Here is a 13,049-nt window from a genome sequence, read left to right on the forward strand (position 1 = left end):
ATTTTCTACCAAATACATTCATGCAAGATACTAATCATATATATTATACTCAACCTCGAAAAGACTATAATTTATAAAATCTATAATCTTAACTTAATTGTGGTTGAATAGTGAATACAGTTGTACTTTGTACAATCCTTGGACTAACATAGTTGAATGAGAAGCATATGCTTTTAAGTGTTTTGGGTTCAAACTTCAAACAAAGCATATCCATTATCCACCAATGAGAACCACCAAACGACCCAGAAAACAGACAAGACTATAACAACACAAGCTCAACAAAGCAAAACACACCTAAATATGGCCCTTCACACTTTCGAAAAGGCCCAAACACTAAACATTACAGTCCAAAAACTAGTCGACCCAATAAAACATTGCATTAGTTTTTTTAGTTATATCCAAGAAAGAAAATATCCTATATCCTTTTACCCCGTTTTGACCGATTTTTATTCACTGTTTTTCACCACTCGGACTCACTCTTCACTTTTGTCTTGTCCCCTTTGTCCCGTTCGGCTGTTCTCATCTGTATAAATCTTCAGTCCGTTGTGTTGCCACAACTTTACGCCGGTGGTGCGTACTGTATAAATCTGCCGACCCGTACTCGTTTTTCTTCTTCTTCTTCTTCAGCTTCATTTTGCTTTGGATAGTTACACACTTAGAGTTATAGTTATACCATATACGCCCCAGTGTTTCTCTTATCTCAACGGTAAGTTGTCTTTCTTTCTTTTTTTGTTTCTATTAGTTCTTGATTTCACTTCTGTTAGTAATTATTCTTTCTGGTTTTCAAATCTGTGAATTTTTTTTTGGGGCTAGATTTGGGGTTGAGAAAATGTAGGGAGAGACAAGAAAAGAAGTAAAGTTTGAGTTTTTGAAATTGCTTTGGGCTTAAGCTTACTGAATTGTCCACTCAAGTGAGCTTAAACTCAAATTTTTAGCTTAAATTTGAAATCTTGTTTTTCTTTTCCTTCTGCTTTCTCGGCAACCAAAAGAGGGTTTAGTTAATAAGTTTCGCATTTGGGGATATGGGTTGTTTTTTGGTGCTGATTCTTAGTTCTTGTATGAGATTAAGCTTGAGAATTTGGTAGTTTTTGTGTCATATTTTTTTTTTTCATACTTTTCACATTTGCTGTTCTGATTCTTAAATGAAGTTGACTTTTGGGTCATTTTCTTTTCTAGAATTTGATGCAGCATGAAAGTACTCAATAGTTAGTCAATGCTGTAACTAAAGTTTGATTTGATTATTTGTCTGTGGTTTCTGACTTTCTAATTTTGGTTATGCGTTTAATTTTGTTACAGGAATTGAGGGATCTATTTAGATTTTTTTTGTAGGTTTAGCTTTGTAGTGTATGCACTTTAATGGGGGGTGAGAGGGTGGGTGAGTCTTGGTTTGGTAGTTTGAGGTGGATATCGCGTAAGAGTTCGTCGGACACTAACAAGGGGGCGATTGAAATTTTGGCATATGAAGTTGCTAGCTTGATGTTAAAGGTGGTTAATTTATGGCATTCTTTGAATGAAAAGGAGGTTCCTATGTTGAGGGAAGAGATTGTGAACTTGGTTGGGCTTCAAAAGCTGATATCCGAAGATGATGATTACTTGATGGAACTTGCATTGAATGAGATAATTGAGAATTTCATATTTCTGGCAAGGTCTGTGGCCAGGTTTGGGAAGAAGTGTAGAGATCCTGTGTACCACCGTTTTGAACAATTTGTTAATGACCCAATTCAGAATAGTTTTCAATGGGTAGGGTGGGAATATAAATGGCAGAAGATGGAGAGGAAAGTAAAGAAAATGGAGAGATTTATTGCCGCCGTGTCACAATTGTCACAAGAGCTTGAGGTGCTGGCAGATCTTGAACAAACTCTAAGGAGAATGCAGAATTCTGAGTCAAATCAGATAAAAGTGCTTGAGTTTCAGCAGAAGGTAATCTGTCAGCGTCAGGAAGTGAGAAATCTGAGGGACATGTCTCCATGGAATAGAACTTATGATTACATTGTCCGGCTTCTGGTGCGATCACTTTTTACAATACTAGAGAGGATAAAACATGTCTTTGGAACTTGCCCAGTGTCATGTATAGACGGAAGCATTGATTCTCAGCTTAGGAATATTGAATTTTTTCCTCGTTGCCGTTCCTCTTCTGGTCTTATGCACTATTCCAATCATCCATCTGAGAATAATCCGTTTGGGTTCTATTCAGGACCCATTGAGAGGCCAGTTTCAAAGCCAGGAAATACTGACAAGAGTAGAAGAAAGGACAAGCAACGACAAGATCGTCATCAGTCATCAACCATATGTGGAAACCACCTGAATATGGAAACCAAACGGTTAGGTCATATTGGGCCTTTCATAGGGTGCATGGTTGGTGGAAATGAATCTCCTTTTCTGCCAAGCTGCAAGCCCACTGGTGGTGGTTCTATGAGGTTGACTGGAGTTCGTATGAAGAATGGTTACAAAACAGATAACAAAAATATGGAATCTGTCTCTTGCAGTGACAGGATCTATTGTAAATTATCCTTCGTCAACTCTAAGTGTAAGTTGTGGATTGCACCTCCATCTACTCTTGGCCATGCTGCTTTAGCTCTCCATTATGCAAATGTGATTATATTGATTGAAAAACTAATTTTGTCACCTCACTTAATTGGCCTTGACACAAGAGATGACCTGTACAATATGTTACCCACAACTATAAGAAGGGCTCTGAGGGCAAGGCTAAAGTCCTATACCAAAACCATGGCTTCAACAGTCTATGATGCTGCCCTAGCAGCAGAGTGGAGTCTGGCACTCATGCGGATATTGGATTGGCTCGCTCCACTTGCTCATAATATGGTAAGGTGGCATTCTGAGCGGAATTTTGAGAAGCAGCAAGCATATTGCAGAACAAATGTGCTACTGGTCCAGACCCTTTACTTTGCAAATCAAGCTAAAACTGAAGCTGCAATTACCGAACTTCTTGTAGGCCTGAACTATATATGCAGGATTGGTAGAGAAGTTAATGACAAAGACTTGCATGAGTCTTCTGGCAGCAGTGCTTGTAGTGATTATATGTTGAAAAGTGATGGCATTGCTTATGATGTTTTATGAACTACATCAGACTTCTTGTAGTTGTTGTAAAATGTACATGATTGGTATGGAGGAGTGTTCTGTTCAAATGGGATGCGGTACCAGACAACACTTCCCGGAGATTACAGTTATTTTTCAGAGCAGCAAAGGCATTCCTCAATGATTGAGGTATTGTTCTGAGCTTCCGATTAACTTACTGTTTTTCCTGCATTGGAGCTTGTTTTGCTAATTGAGTTCGTCTATAGGGATTTAGAGATTCTTTTATTTGTGTACATTATATAGTGGATGATTTGCCATTTCCATGTAAAGCATATTTAGTATTGTAATTTGTAACGTCAAGCTCCCGTGGTCTCAGGGAAGGCATATTTAAATCGCTCTTTTAACATGTTTGTGATGTTAACATCATGTCTGTTGAATGGAAGGAGAGCTTTCTTCTGCTTTGTAACTCACCCGCCCCCCCTGCCCCTTTTTTTCTCACAATTCTTCCTTTGCATGATAACAGAATCAAGATTTTTCCTCTATTCCTTGTGAGCAATGTTATTGATAATACAAATTTTACTATATAGACTTACAAGTTACAAATTGATGTGTAGCCAATCACAAAAATAATTAAAATATTCATTTATTATATTGTTGAAGTGGGCACCAATTACATTTCTTGTCATGTTAGTTTATAAACATTTTGCAGTAAAATAGCATTCCTTCTCTCTTGTGTTGCGGATCTTGATTTTGATTCTGATGTGGCTGCACAGCTTTACTTTGCATGACATGTTTGGTGACACAACTTTGTTTTCTGAAGCCATAGATCAACTCAAAGTTCACCCTCCTAGTAAGGCTCCCCTATCTGATATTTGCTTCATTGAAGGCAATGGCTCCTCCCTAAAATCCCTGCTCTTTCTAAATGTATAGATTTACCTGAACTTGTTTGTTTCTGGGCTTTGGGTTCCCCTTGAAGTTGTGCCTTTTGTGGAAGTAGTGCTGGAAAAGCAGGATGTAACTGTTTGTCTTCTTTCACCACATCATTATTGTTTTGTTAACAATTTGCTAGTAAAGCTTCCATTTGTATTGCTGCTTGTAGCTTTTGACCTGATCAAACACAACCAATTATATTTCTTATATTTTGGTGGATGACAATTTTGAAATTTCAGTCTTCATGATGATGACAAACTGTGAGCGGCCTAAAATTATTGTTTTGATCGACAATGCTATCAATTATGAGTTCAATTATGGCCAATTTTATTTGTATATAGGGTTGCCAAATACAATTCTTCAACACTTTGGAATACTTCTAAAAGCATCCCCAAGAAATTTGGAGAGTAAACCTGTAAAATTGGACTAAAATACCGAACAAAATTAAAATAGATGATGGTAGCCATTCACTTTTTTTTTTTTTTTTAAACATGTACGTTGAGGACTCTTGGAGGGCTTGACTCTTCCCTCGAGTGTTTGATTTCTTTATTCCATTCACACTAGGTAATGAGTGGAAGAAATCTCTTGGGGGCGATCCCGAAATATTGGTTAGGAGTTTTGAAATTAGATCTCACGAGCCTTAGAAACAACTAGTACAACATTTGCCTTTCTATGTTAGCCCTTAAATTCTTGCAATATTGAAAAGAAGGCAAATGCAAGCTAGCAAAAAAGATAAAACGAGTACATTGCTATCTTGCCTATCTCAGTTAGAGCATTTGCAGTGGTGAATCTAAAATTTTAACTATTTAACTACACAAAAAGTCACTTTATCTATTTTACTTACGTACATGTTGCAGCAGTGGATCTATTTTAACTTTCAACACAATAAAATAATATAAACATTACAATAAAATAATATATCTCATACAATAAAATAATATATCCTACTACACACAAAAACATCTACAATAAAATAATATTTCATTCAATTACCAGCACACCACTGCAACAACCATCAATCCCATAAAATTCATTGCACAACCACAACCCCGCTGTGCCCATCAAAATCAGTGAAGAAGAAAAAAAAAAAAAAAGCAGAAAAATCAACACAGCCAAATCGGAAATCACAGCAAAAGTGAAACCCAGAAGAACCAACAGACCCAAAATCCCACTGTTGCAGATTCAGAGAACAGATTAATAAAAGGGGTAAATTCCTTTCTCATTGTACTTTTTTCTTTTCTTTTTTTTGATAATCCTTTTCTCGTTGTAGTAGAATAGGAGGAAACCACTGTCGTTGGTGTCCGTGGCTTCAGCTTTTCAGGACCGGTGGTTTAGAGAGGAGATCTAGATATTTGGGTTTGGGTTTGAGAGTTAGAAAGATAAGAAATCACCACCGCCGTTGGTGGTAGCGACTATGGCCATGAGAGAAGGAGGCGCTACTTGAAGGTTTCATCCATGGAGGCCAGAGAGAGAGGGTTTGAGAATGTTCTAGCAAGAAGAAAGAAGAGATGGAGAGAGAGAGAGACACGGAGAAAGGAGAAAAGCAAGAAAGAATAAAAAATAGATAAAGTAGTGTAAATGAAAAATAAAAAATTAATTTTTTTTTTGCTCCAAGCTACAGTGCACATCTATCTATAGATGTGCACTGTAGCAATTCATCTAAATTTTTTACCTATGACTCCACTGTTGTAAAGGTTTTTTTTTGTGTGTGTGTGTGTGTTTGTGGAGCTAAATTTTAACAATATAGCATTATAACTACACTGTTGCGAATGTTCTTAAATAACTTTACACAAAGTATCTTCTATATTTTTACATGAGCTAGCACTTTACTTTTTGAAAAGGGTTTAAAATTAGAGTGTAAGACCAGGTTTTCATTCAAGCAAAATATTACGGTAAAATTAAAATAAGTTTAGTTAATGTAGTTTTTTTTAACTTTTGAATTTTTAGTGAAAGAGTTTCACCTGGAGAGAATTGTTTTAAATTTTTAATAATTAATCAATGCACTATATGGCGAAAACATATTGCAGGATGTGACACTCATGTTAAGTTGATAGATGATAAAAAAATGGGATTTCTTTTAGATTTTTTGGGCAAGATTCAGGTACAGATTTAGGTGTTATTCCTTAGGTTCTTCCTCAGGGCCGACTTTAGTATGAAAGTAAGTGAGGCGGTTGCCTAAGGTCCCCAAGTAGAAAAAGGCTCCCAAAATTTGGCCAATAAAGTTATTTTTTATATTATAAACTTATTCATTAAGCCCAAAAATATTAGCTAATAAATAAAATAACATTTTTTTATCAAATAAAAAACAAGAAAAAGAGAGAAAAATGCTACGTCCACAATATTTTTCACAATAAATCCTAAGTAGCAAGTTGTTTCTGACTGTTATTGGTGAAGAAAAAAAGTAATTTCAGTGGTGAGTATAAATTAGAGCCAGTAACTACTTAATATTTAAAATTTGTTTTGAAAATATTGTGAATATAGCAATTTTAAAAAAAGAAAAAAGAAAAAAAGAAGAAGCAATACACAAAGAATTTCACAACATTTTTCACAACAGTTGAACTGACAAACTTTTATTAGTTTTCATCTAAGTCTACCACTAACATCACATTTTTACTTACTATTACCAATCTACCACATTAATAACCGTGAAAAGTTGTCAATTTTTTGTGTTTATAAATTTTCTAAAGTAAAAAAGAGTCTAAATGGTTAATTAATAATTTTACATTTAAAATAGAATAATAGAATTTAAGTAATATTAATTTTTTTATAAAAAAAAGTTAAATTTAAATATATGAAAAATATCAAGTCAATTTTCGTCTGAGGCCCCTAAATGTTTTAAGCCGCCCTTGTTCCTCCTCTTAAGATTTGACTATGTGAATTTTCTCTTATAAGATGAAAATGTATTTTTAATTAAATATCCATGTAGCTAAATTTTAAGAAGAAATAGTACTTAAGGTACCATGTCAAGTAAAAAGCAATAAAAAATCAATGGAATTTTTCTTTTTTCACAAAATGTTTCTAAAAATATTTTCTAATCTAATGTTCTTTAAGACATCCGTTAACTTTTCCTTTCATTTAAAGTAAACCATTTTAGTAATTTTAATTGATATTATATGTTTATTATACTGAACCATATTAAAATAAAACGATAGAAAGATTATCTATGTGGCGAGTATAATGCATTCATGCATTGCAGCCCAGCATCATTTATACTGCCAAATGACAATGCCGTTAGCAAAAGAACTGCAGAGAGAGAGAGAGAGAGAGAGAGATGGAAACACTTCCATTGAGCTTTTATAACGTGAAGAGCCCTCTGGGCTCTGGTAATCAACATCATATCTACACGAGCTTTTATTGAATTAATTAAATTAATTACTTTTGAGTTTTGATAGGAGGAAAAAAAAGATTGTTTCCAATGGAATAAAATGAAGTAGGTAGGATTTTTCAATTTTTTAGAACTTCTTGTATTAGAATCAGTTAGACTAAATTATCTCCCTTTTTAGTTTCACGCTGAGCTTCTTTTATTTACATATATGATAGATATGACATAATTGGATAAGGTATAATGGATAAAATGATTAGGATCTTAAAAACCACTGTTCACTTAGAAGTCTAGAGTGTAGCAACTACTTTCCCTCACAGCAGGTTAACATGAATAGTAGAGTAATCTTCTTGGGACTAAAGAGTATCCCAAATCAGTATATGTATCTATGTATATTTTTGGAGTCTTCTTTTTGATCATCAAGAATGCATAATCAAAAGCCAGTCATGGAACTCATAAACCCTCTGAGATTCTTCGTAGTTGTGTCAACTACGTTGGTCCATGCCGAGTCACCACATTTCTATGATTGGACGGTTTCTTATGCTCAACTTGCTCTTCTTGGTGTTGATAAACAGGTCGTTGCATTTCCGTAAAACACGTTTTTCCTTTTCATTTTTTTTTTTTTTTTTTTTTTTTGGGTCTCTTTATTTTTGATACTCACCAAAATGTGTTTTTATAATGATTTTTTTTTTTTTTTTTTTTTTTGGGTCTCTTTATTTTTGATACTCACCAAAATGTGTTTTTATAATGACATTAGGTGATTGTGATCAACAATCAATTTCCGGGGCCACTTTTGAACGTGACCGTCAATGGTGTTGTGTGAATATTAACATTCATAACAACTTGACAGAACCGTTTCTTATGACATGTTGTTGTTTTTCATATAGTGAAAAACTTCTTCAATAATATAGAATCTTATATCTATGTTTTTTTTATAAATTTTTTAATTTTATAAATGCGGTTGAAGTTAACATTTTGTTTGATTTGAATAGAGGAATGGAGTGCAACTAAGGAGGAATTCATGGCAGGATGGGGTGCAAGGGACCAACTGTCCAATATTGCCTGGCCAAAATTAGACATACAGTTTTCAGGTTAAGGATCAGATTGGAAGTTTTTTCTATTTCCCACCACTTCATTTTCATAAGGCTGCTGGTGGATTTGGTGCCACAAGGGTGAACAATCATGCTTATATTCCTCTTCCTTTCCCTCTACCATAACAAGATCTTGATTTACTTATCAGTGATTAGTACAATACTCACCATCGGGTACGTTTATATAAATAACATAGTTGTTAGATTTATCATAAATTATTGACAGTCTTTTGTTGTTGAAATCTAAGGATTAAACCATGCTTACACCCAAAAATCAATTGATGTGTGAACCTCTTAATAAAGAGCATAATATTTAATGGTTATGTTGTTACAGATGTTGAGGGCCTCACTTGATGTTGGGAATGGTTTGCCCATGCCAGATGGAAACTTATCAATGGGCTTGGACCTAATCAAGCAACTTTTGATTTTCAACCAGGTGATATCTCACTTACAATTCCTTTTTTATATAGGAATTTAAAGAGCTCCATTGATGAAATTTATGGAGGAGTTTGAGATTTATTAATATGTATTGATTGTAAGATGCAATTTTAAATCCATAATATACAATTGTTTTGAGCAAAATCTCTAAAACTCAAAATCAATCTAAAAATCTCTTGCCTACCAGAGCTATTGGTCTTTGCTTGGACCTGATGTTACTCAGTCTATTTTGCACTACCTAAATACGGGTACATTACCTAAAACTCTCTATCACTCTTATATCACACTTATTCCTAAAGTAAAAAATCTAGAGTATGTGACTGAGTCTAGATCGATTTGTTTAAGTAATGTCCTATATAGAGTTTTCTCTAAGGTTTTGGCAAATAGATTGAAACTTATTATGCCACAGCTTATCTTAGAACACCAGAATGCTTTTATCTCTGACAGATTAATTTCAGATAATATCATGGTTGCCTTTGAGACTTTATACTACATGAGGAATCATAACACTGGTAAATTGGGTTTCATGGCTTTAAAATTCGATATGAGTAAGGCATATGATTGGGTTGAATAGCAATTCATGGAGAAAGTTCTCAAAAAAATGGGATTCCAAGAAAGATGGGTGAACCTTATGATGGAATGTATTACCAAGGCTACATACCCAATCTTGATCAATTGGGAACCCCATGGAAATATCACCCCAACTAGAGGACTTCGTCAAGGAGATCCTCTTTTCCCTTACCTCTTCCTTATGTGCATAGAGGGGCTGCATGGACTGATCAATAAGGCTGCCATGAATGGGGCTCTTAATGGTGTCTCCATTTGCCGGAACGGACCAAAACTTACCCATCTTCTTTTTGCAGATGATCGTTTGATTTTTTCCAGGGCATCATTGAATGACTGTCAAACCTTGCTGGCTATCTTGGCTGCATATGAAAGAGCATATGGGCAGAAGATAAACAATGCTTAAACAACACTCTTCTTTAGTAAATCAACGACCCAAGACATGCAAGATCAAATAAAAAACTCTATAGGGGTACTAGTAGTCCAGCAATATGAAAAATACTTGGGTCTCCCTTCCCTTGTTGGTCGTAATAAGGACAGTTTTACACATTAAGCAGCAAATCTGGAAGAAATTGCAGGGTTGGGAAGGCGAACTTTTATTTCAAGCGGGTAGAGAAATTATGATCAAGGCGGTAGCCCAAGCTCTCCCTACCTCCACTATGTCATGTTTCAAGTTACCCATTACTCTATGTCATGAGATTGAGGCTTTGATCTGTCAATTTTTTTTTGGGACAACGAGGAGATAATAGGAAGATACGCTAGGTGAAATGACAGGAAATGTGCAAGCCAAAATCACAAGGAGGTATGGGCTTCAAAGATCTCTCTTTTTTCAATGATGCATTACTAGCAAAACAAACCTGGTGTCTACTTCATGATACACAATCTTTGTTTTACTGGTTTTTAAGGCTAAATTTTTTCCCAACTCTTCGGCGATGGAGGCAAAAAATCTGCCTAATGCATCATATGCGTGGAAAAGCATACTTAGAGGCAGAGAGGTCATTAAAAAAGGGGCGGTTTGGAGAATAGGCAATGGCAATTCAATCAGGATATGGGGAGACAATTGGCTTCCTGTGAGGCATAATCCAAAGGTTATCTCACCTATGATTAATGATGGGCACACGGCTTTAGTCAGTTCTCTCATCGATCGGACTAATCGAGTTTGGACTTTGGAGGTCAGAGGTAATTGATCAATATTTTTTTGAATTTGAAGCTGCAGTAATAAAAAATATCCCACTCTGTCGCTCTATCCAAGACGATGTGCTCTTATGGCCTTTCAACCCGGATGGGAATTATTCAGTAAAGCCAAGCTACAGATTTTTACAGGAACATCATCAAGCTCAGTTACCGGGTACCTCTGATGGTGACAAGCTTAAACCTTTGTGGAAGAAGATATGGGATTTGAAAGTTCCTGGGAAAGTGAAGAACTTTGTTTGGCGGGCATGTAAGAATTCGCTGCCTACCAAAACCAAGCTGGTTAGGCGACATGTTCTTACTTCGTCCCTCTGTGATCAATGCAAGCTCCATAATGAAGATGTGGTCCATGCAGTATATCAGTGCACTGCGTTGGACAATCTGTGGTTTCAAACCCCACTGTGGAACCACGTTTGCCTTAAGGAATGCTCTTCATTCATTGATATCATGACCAGTATTTTTACTGAGGACAAGGACCCTGCACTTTTCTCCTCTGTTATCTGGGCGGTATGGAATCGCCGCAACAATCTTCGGATGGTTACTGCCAAGGAAAGAAATCTCGTAGCACTTAATTTTTCTGCAGCACCCACTGCACACCGGACTAGACAAACTCCAACCTCTATACCTGCATGGTCACCCCCGACCTCTTCTTGGTACAAGGTTAATTTTGACGGAGCTTCTTTTGACAATGAAAATAAAGCAGGTTTGGGTGTAGTTATCAGGAACAGCGAAGGTATGGTTATGGCATCATTGTCTCAGCTGGTACCCCTACCATCCACGGTAATTGAAGTTGAGGTATTAGCAGCCCGTCCAGCTATGGAGTTGATTATAGAACTGGGATTTGATCGTGTTATCCTGGAGGGCTACTCAGAGATTCTGATTAAGGCCTTGAAGAACGGTGGGAGCTCACTCACACAGTTTGGACATCTAGTAAATGACATCCACTTCCTTGCCTCAAAAATTTCAGGTTTTCAATTCTCTCACGTACATAGACAAGGCAATCAGATTGCCCACTCACTTGCACGTCGGGCAATTCTTTCAACCACAATGTCAGCCTAGATGGAGGATGTACCACCATACCTTTACCATGTAATTCAGGTTGATTTAAATTGCCTCCCTTAAATAATATGCAACAGCATTCTTCTCCAAAAAAAAAAAAAAATCTAAAAATCTCTTTATTTTAAATTCTTAATCACAACCTTTAGAAAATTTAGGGAAAATTTTCTTCCATGTCATATGTTTTTTAAAAACTTTATAGAGAATACACGTATAGGAAAAATGGTAGGGTGTTTACACTTTAAACTAAAGAATCATAATATTTATTAAGAATTTCTTTTTATTTGAAGTCGTGCTAGAGACTTAATTAGGCCAGTTCAAAGAGATAAATAAGTTGTATTATCTTTCTTTTTTTCCCAATAAACTGAGAATATTATATATATATGAAAAAAGTATCCAAATATATGTTTAACTTATATTTAATTGACTGCATTTTTTTTTTAAAGAGGAAGAAAAGAAAAAGAATCTATTTTTTCCTTTAACTTTTATAATAATTGTTAGGATAACTATGTATTTATTATAATAACAATATGAATGAATATCAAACTAATTTAAGTAATTAGTATATGTTGTTGGTCCACATAATATGGATGGTAGTCTCGTTAAAGTGGTGATCACCTTTATTCAAGTGAGTAACACCTAAGACATTCCTATAAACATTATATTTTAACCAAATAATTTTATTTATATATAAATTGCAACTTTAATTGGCATTTGTAGGCCATAAGTGTGTGTATATACATACGTGTATATATATATATATATAATTATAAAAAAAAAAAATTGGACTATCCATTTATAATCTAATCTATATATTACTAAAAGCTTAAACGTAGAATTTAATGTTGCTACGCTCACATTAAGTCACGTCAACAGACATGTCATTTCCATCCTCTTTTTTGTATTTTTCCTACAAATTAAAAAAGTTTTTATACCTTTTAAAATACTAATAATCTCCACCATAAATTTAAAATAGTTTTGATACATTTTAAAATACTAATAATCTCCACCATAAAGCCACCATAAAGCCCACTTCTTATACATTTAGTTTCACCATAAAGCCCAAACCCAAAGCCTTTTCAACCTAGACCTTTTGTGAAACCTTTCTGAAACACAATTACAAAATTTTTCACGCAAAACCCTTTCCTTCCCCTTCCCAAGTTTTCTTTCTCCATGTTTTGTTCCTTTGAAACACGATTACAAAATTTTTCACGCAAAACCCTTTCCTTCCCTTTCCTCACGTTTTCTTTCTCCATGTTTTTTTCCTCCCCATGTTTTTGTTTTAAGGTTTCACATTTACTGCGTGGTTTCAGATTCCTTCCCCTTCCCCTTCCCCTTCCCCACGTTTCTGTTAAACCACTTCTTTCTTCTCTCTGTACGTTATTCTCCCTCTCTCCTCAACTCTCTTTACTCTATTTACT

General features: G+C 35.2%; 1 protein-coding gene across 3 annotated transcripts; it reads left to right on the forward strand.

Moving 5' to 3' along the window:
* The first annotated feature begins 424 nt into the window (after positions 1–424).
* Positions 425–4,126, forward strand: LOC112039682 (protein PSK SIMULATOR 1). 3 transcript variants are annotated; one of them, XR_002886020.2, is made up of 3 exons: positions 425–706; positions 1,297–3,225; positions 3,810–4,126. XR_002886020.2 is itself a non-coding variant. In XM_024072573.2 (2 exons), exon 2 carries the CDS (start codon positions 1,357–1,359, stop codon positions 3,076–3,078), a length of 1,722 nt encoding a protein of 573 aa, XP_023928341.1. In that variant the 5' UTR covers positions 425–706; positions 1,297–1,356; the 3' UTR covers positions 3,079–3,502. The 3 variants fall into 3 exon arrangements, 1 of the variants encoding a protein (XP_023928341.1); XR_002886021.2 differs by having other exon boundaries at positions 3,857–4,126; XM_024072573.2 differs by lacking the exon at positions 3,810–4,126 and having other exon boundaries at positions 1,297–3,502.
* The last annotated feature ends 8,923 nt before the right edge of the window (positions 4,127–13,049 follow it).

This window comes from Quercus suber, unplaced genomic scaffold, assembly GCF_002906115.3.
Source record: "Quercus suber isolate HL8 unplaced genomic scaffold, Cork oak 2.0 scaffold_10, whole genome shotgun sequence".
Taxonomy (NCBI): domain Eukaryota; kingdom Viridiplantae; phylum Streptophyta; class Magnoliopsida; order Fagales; family Fagaceae; genus Quercus; species Quercus suber.

Bases quoted from the DNA above. Each gene is read 5' to 3' on its own strand.
- LOC112039682 (XM_024072573.2), top strand. From the start codon at position 1,357: ATGGGGGGTGAGAGGGTGGGTGAGTCTTGGTTTGGTAGTTTGAGGTGG.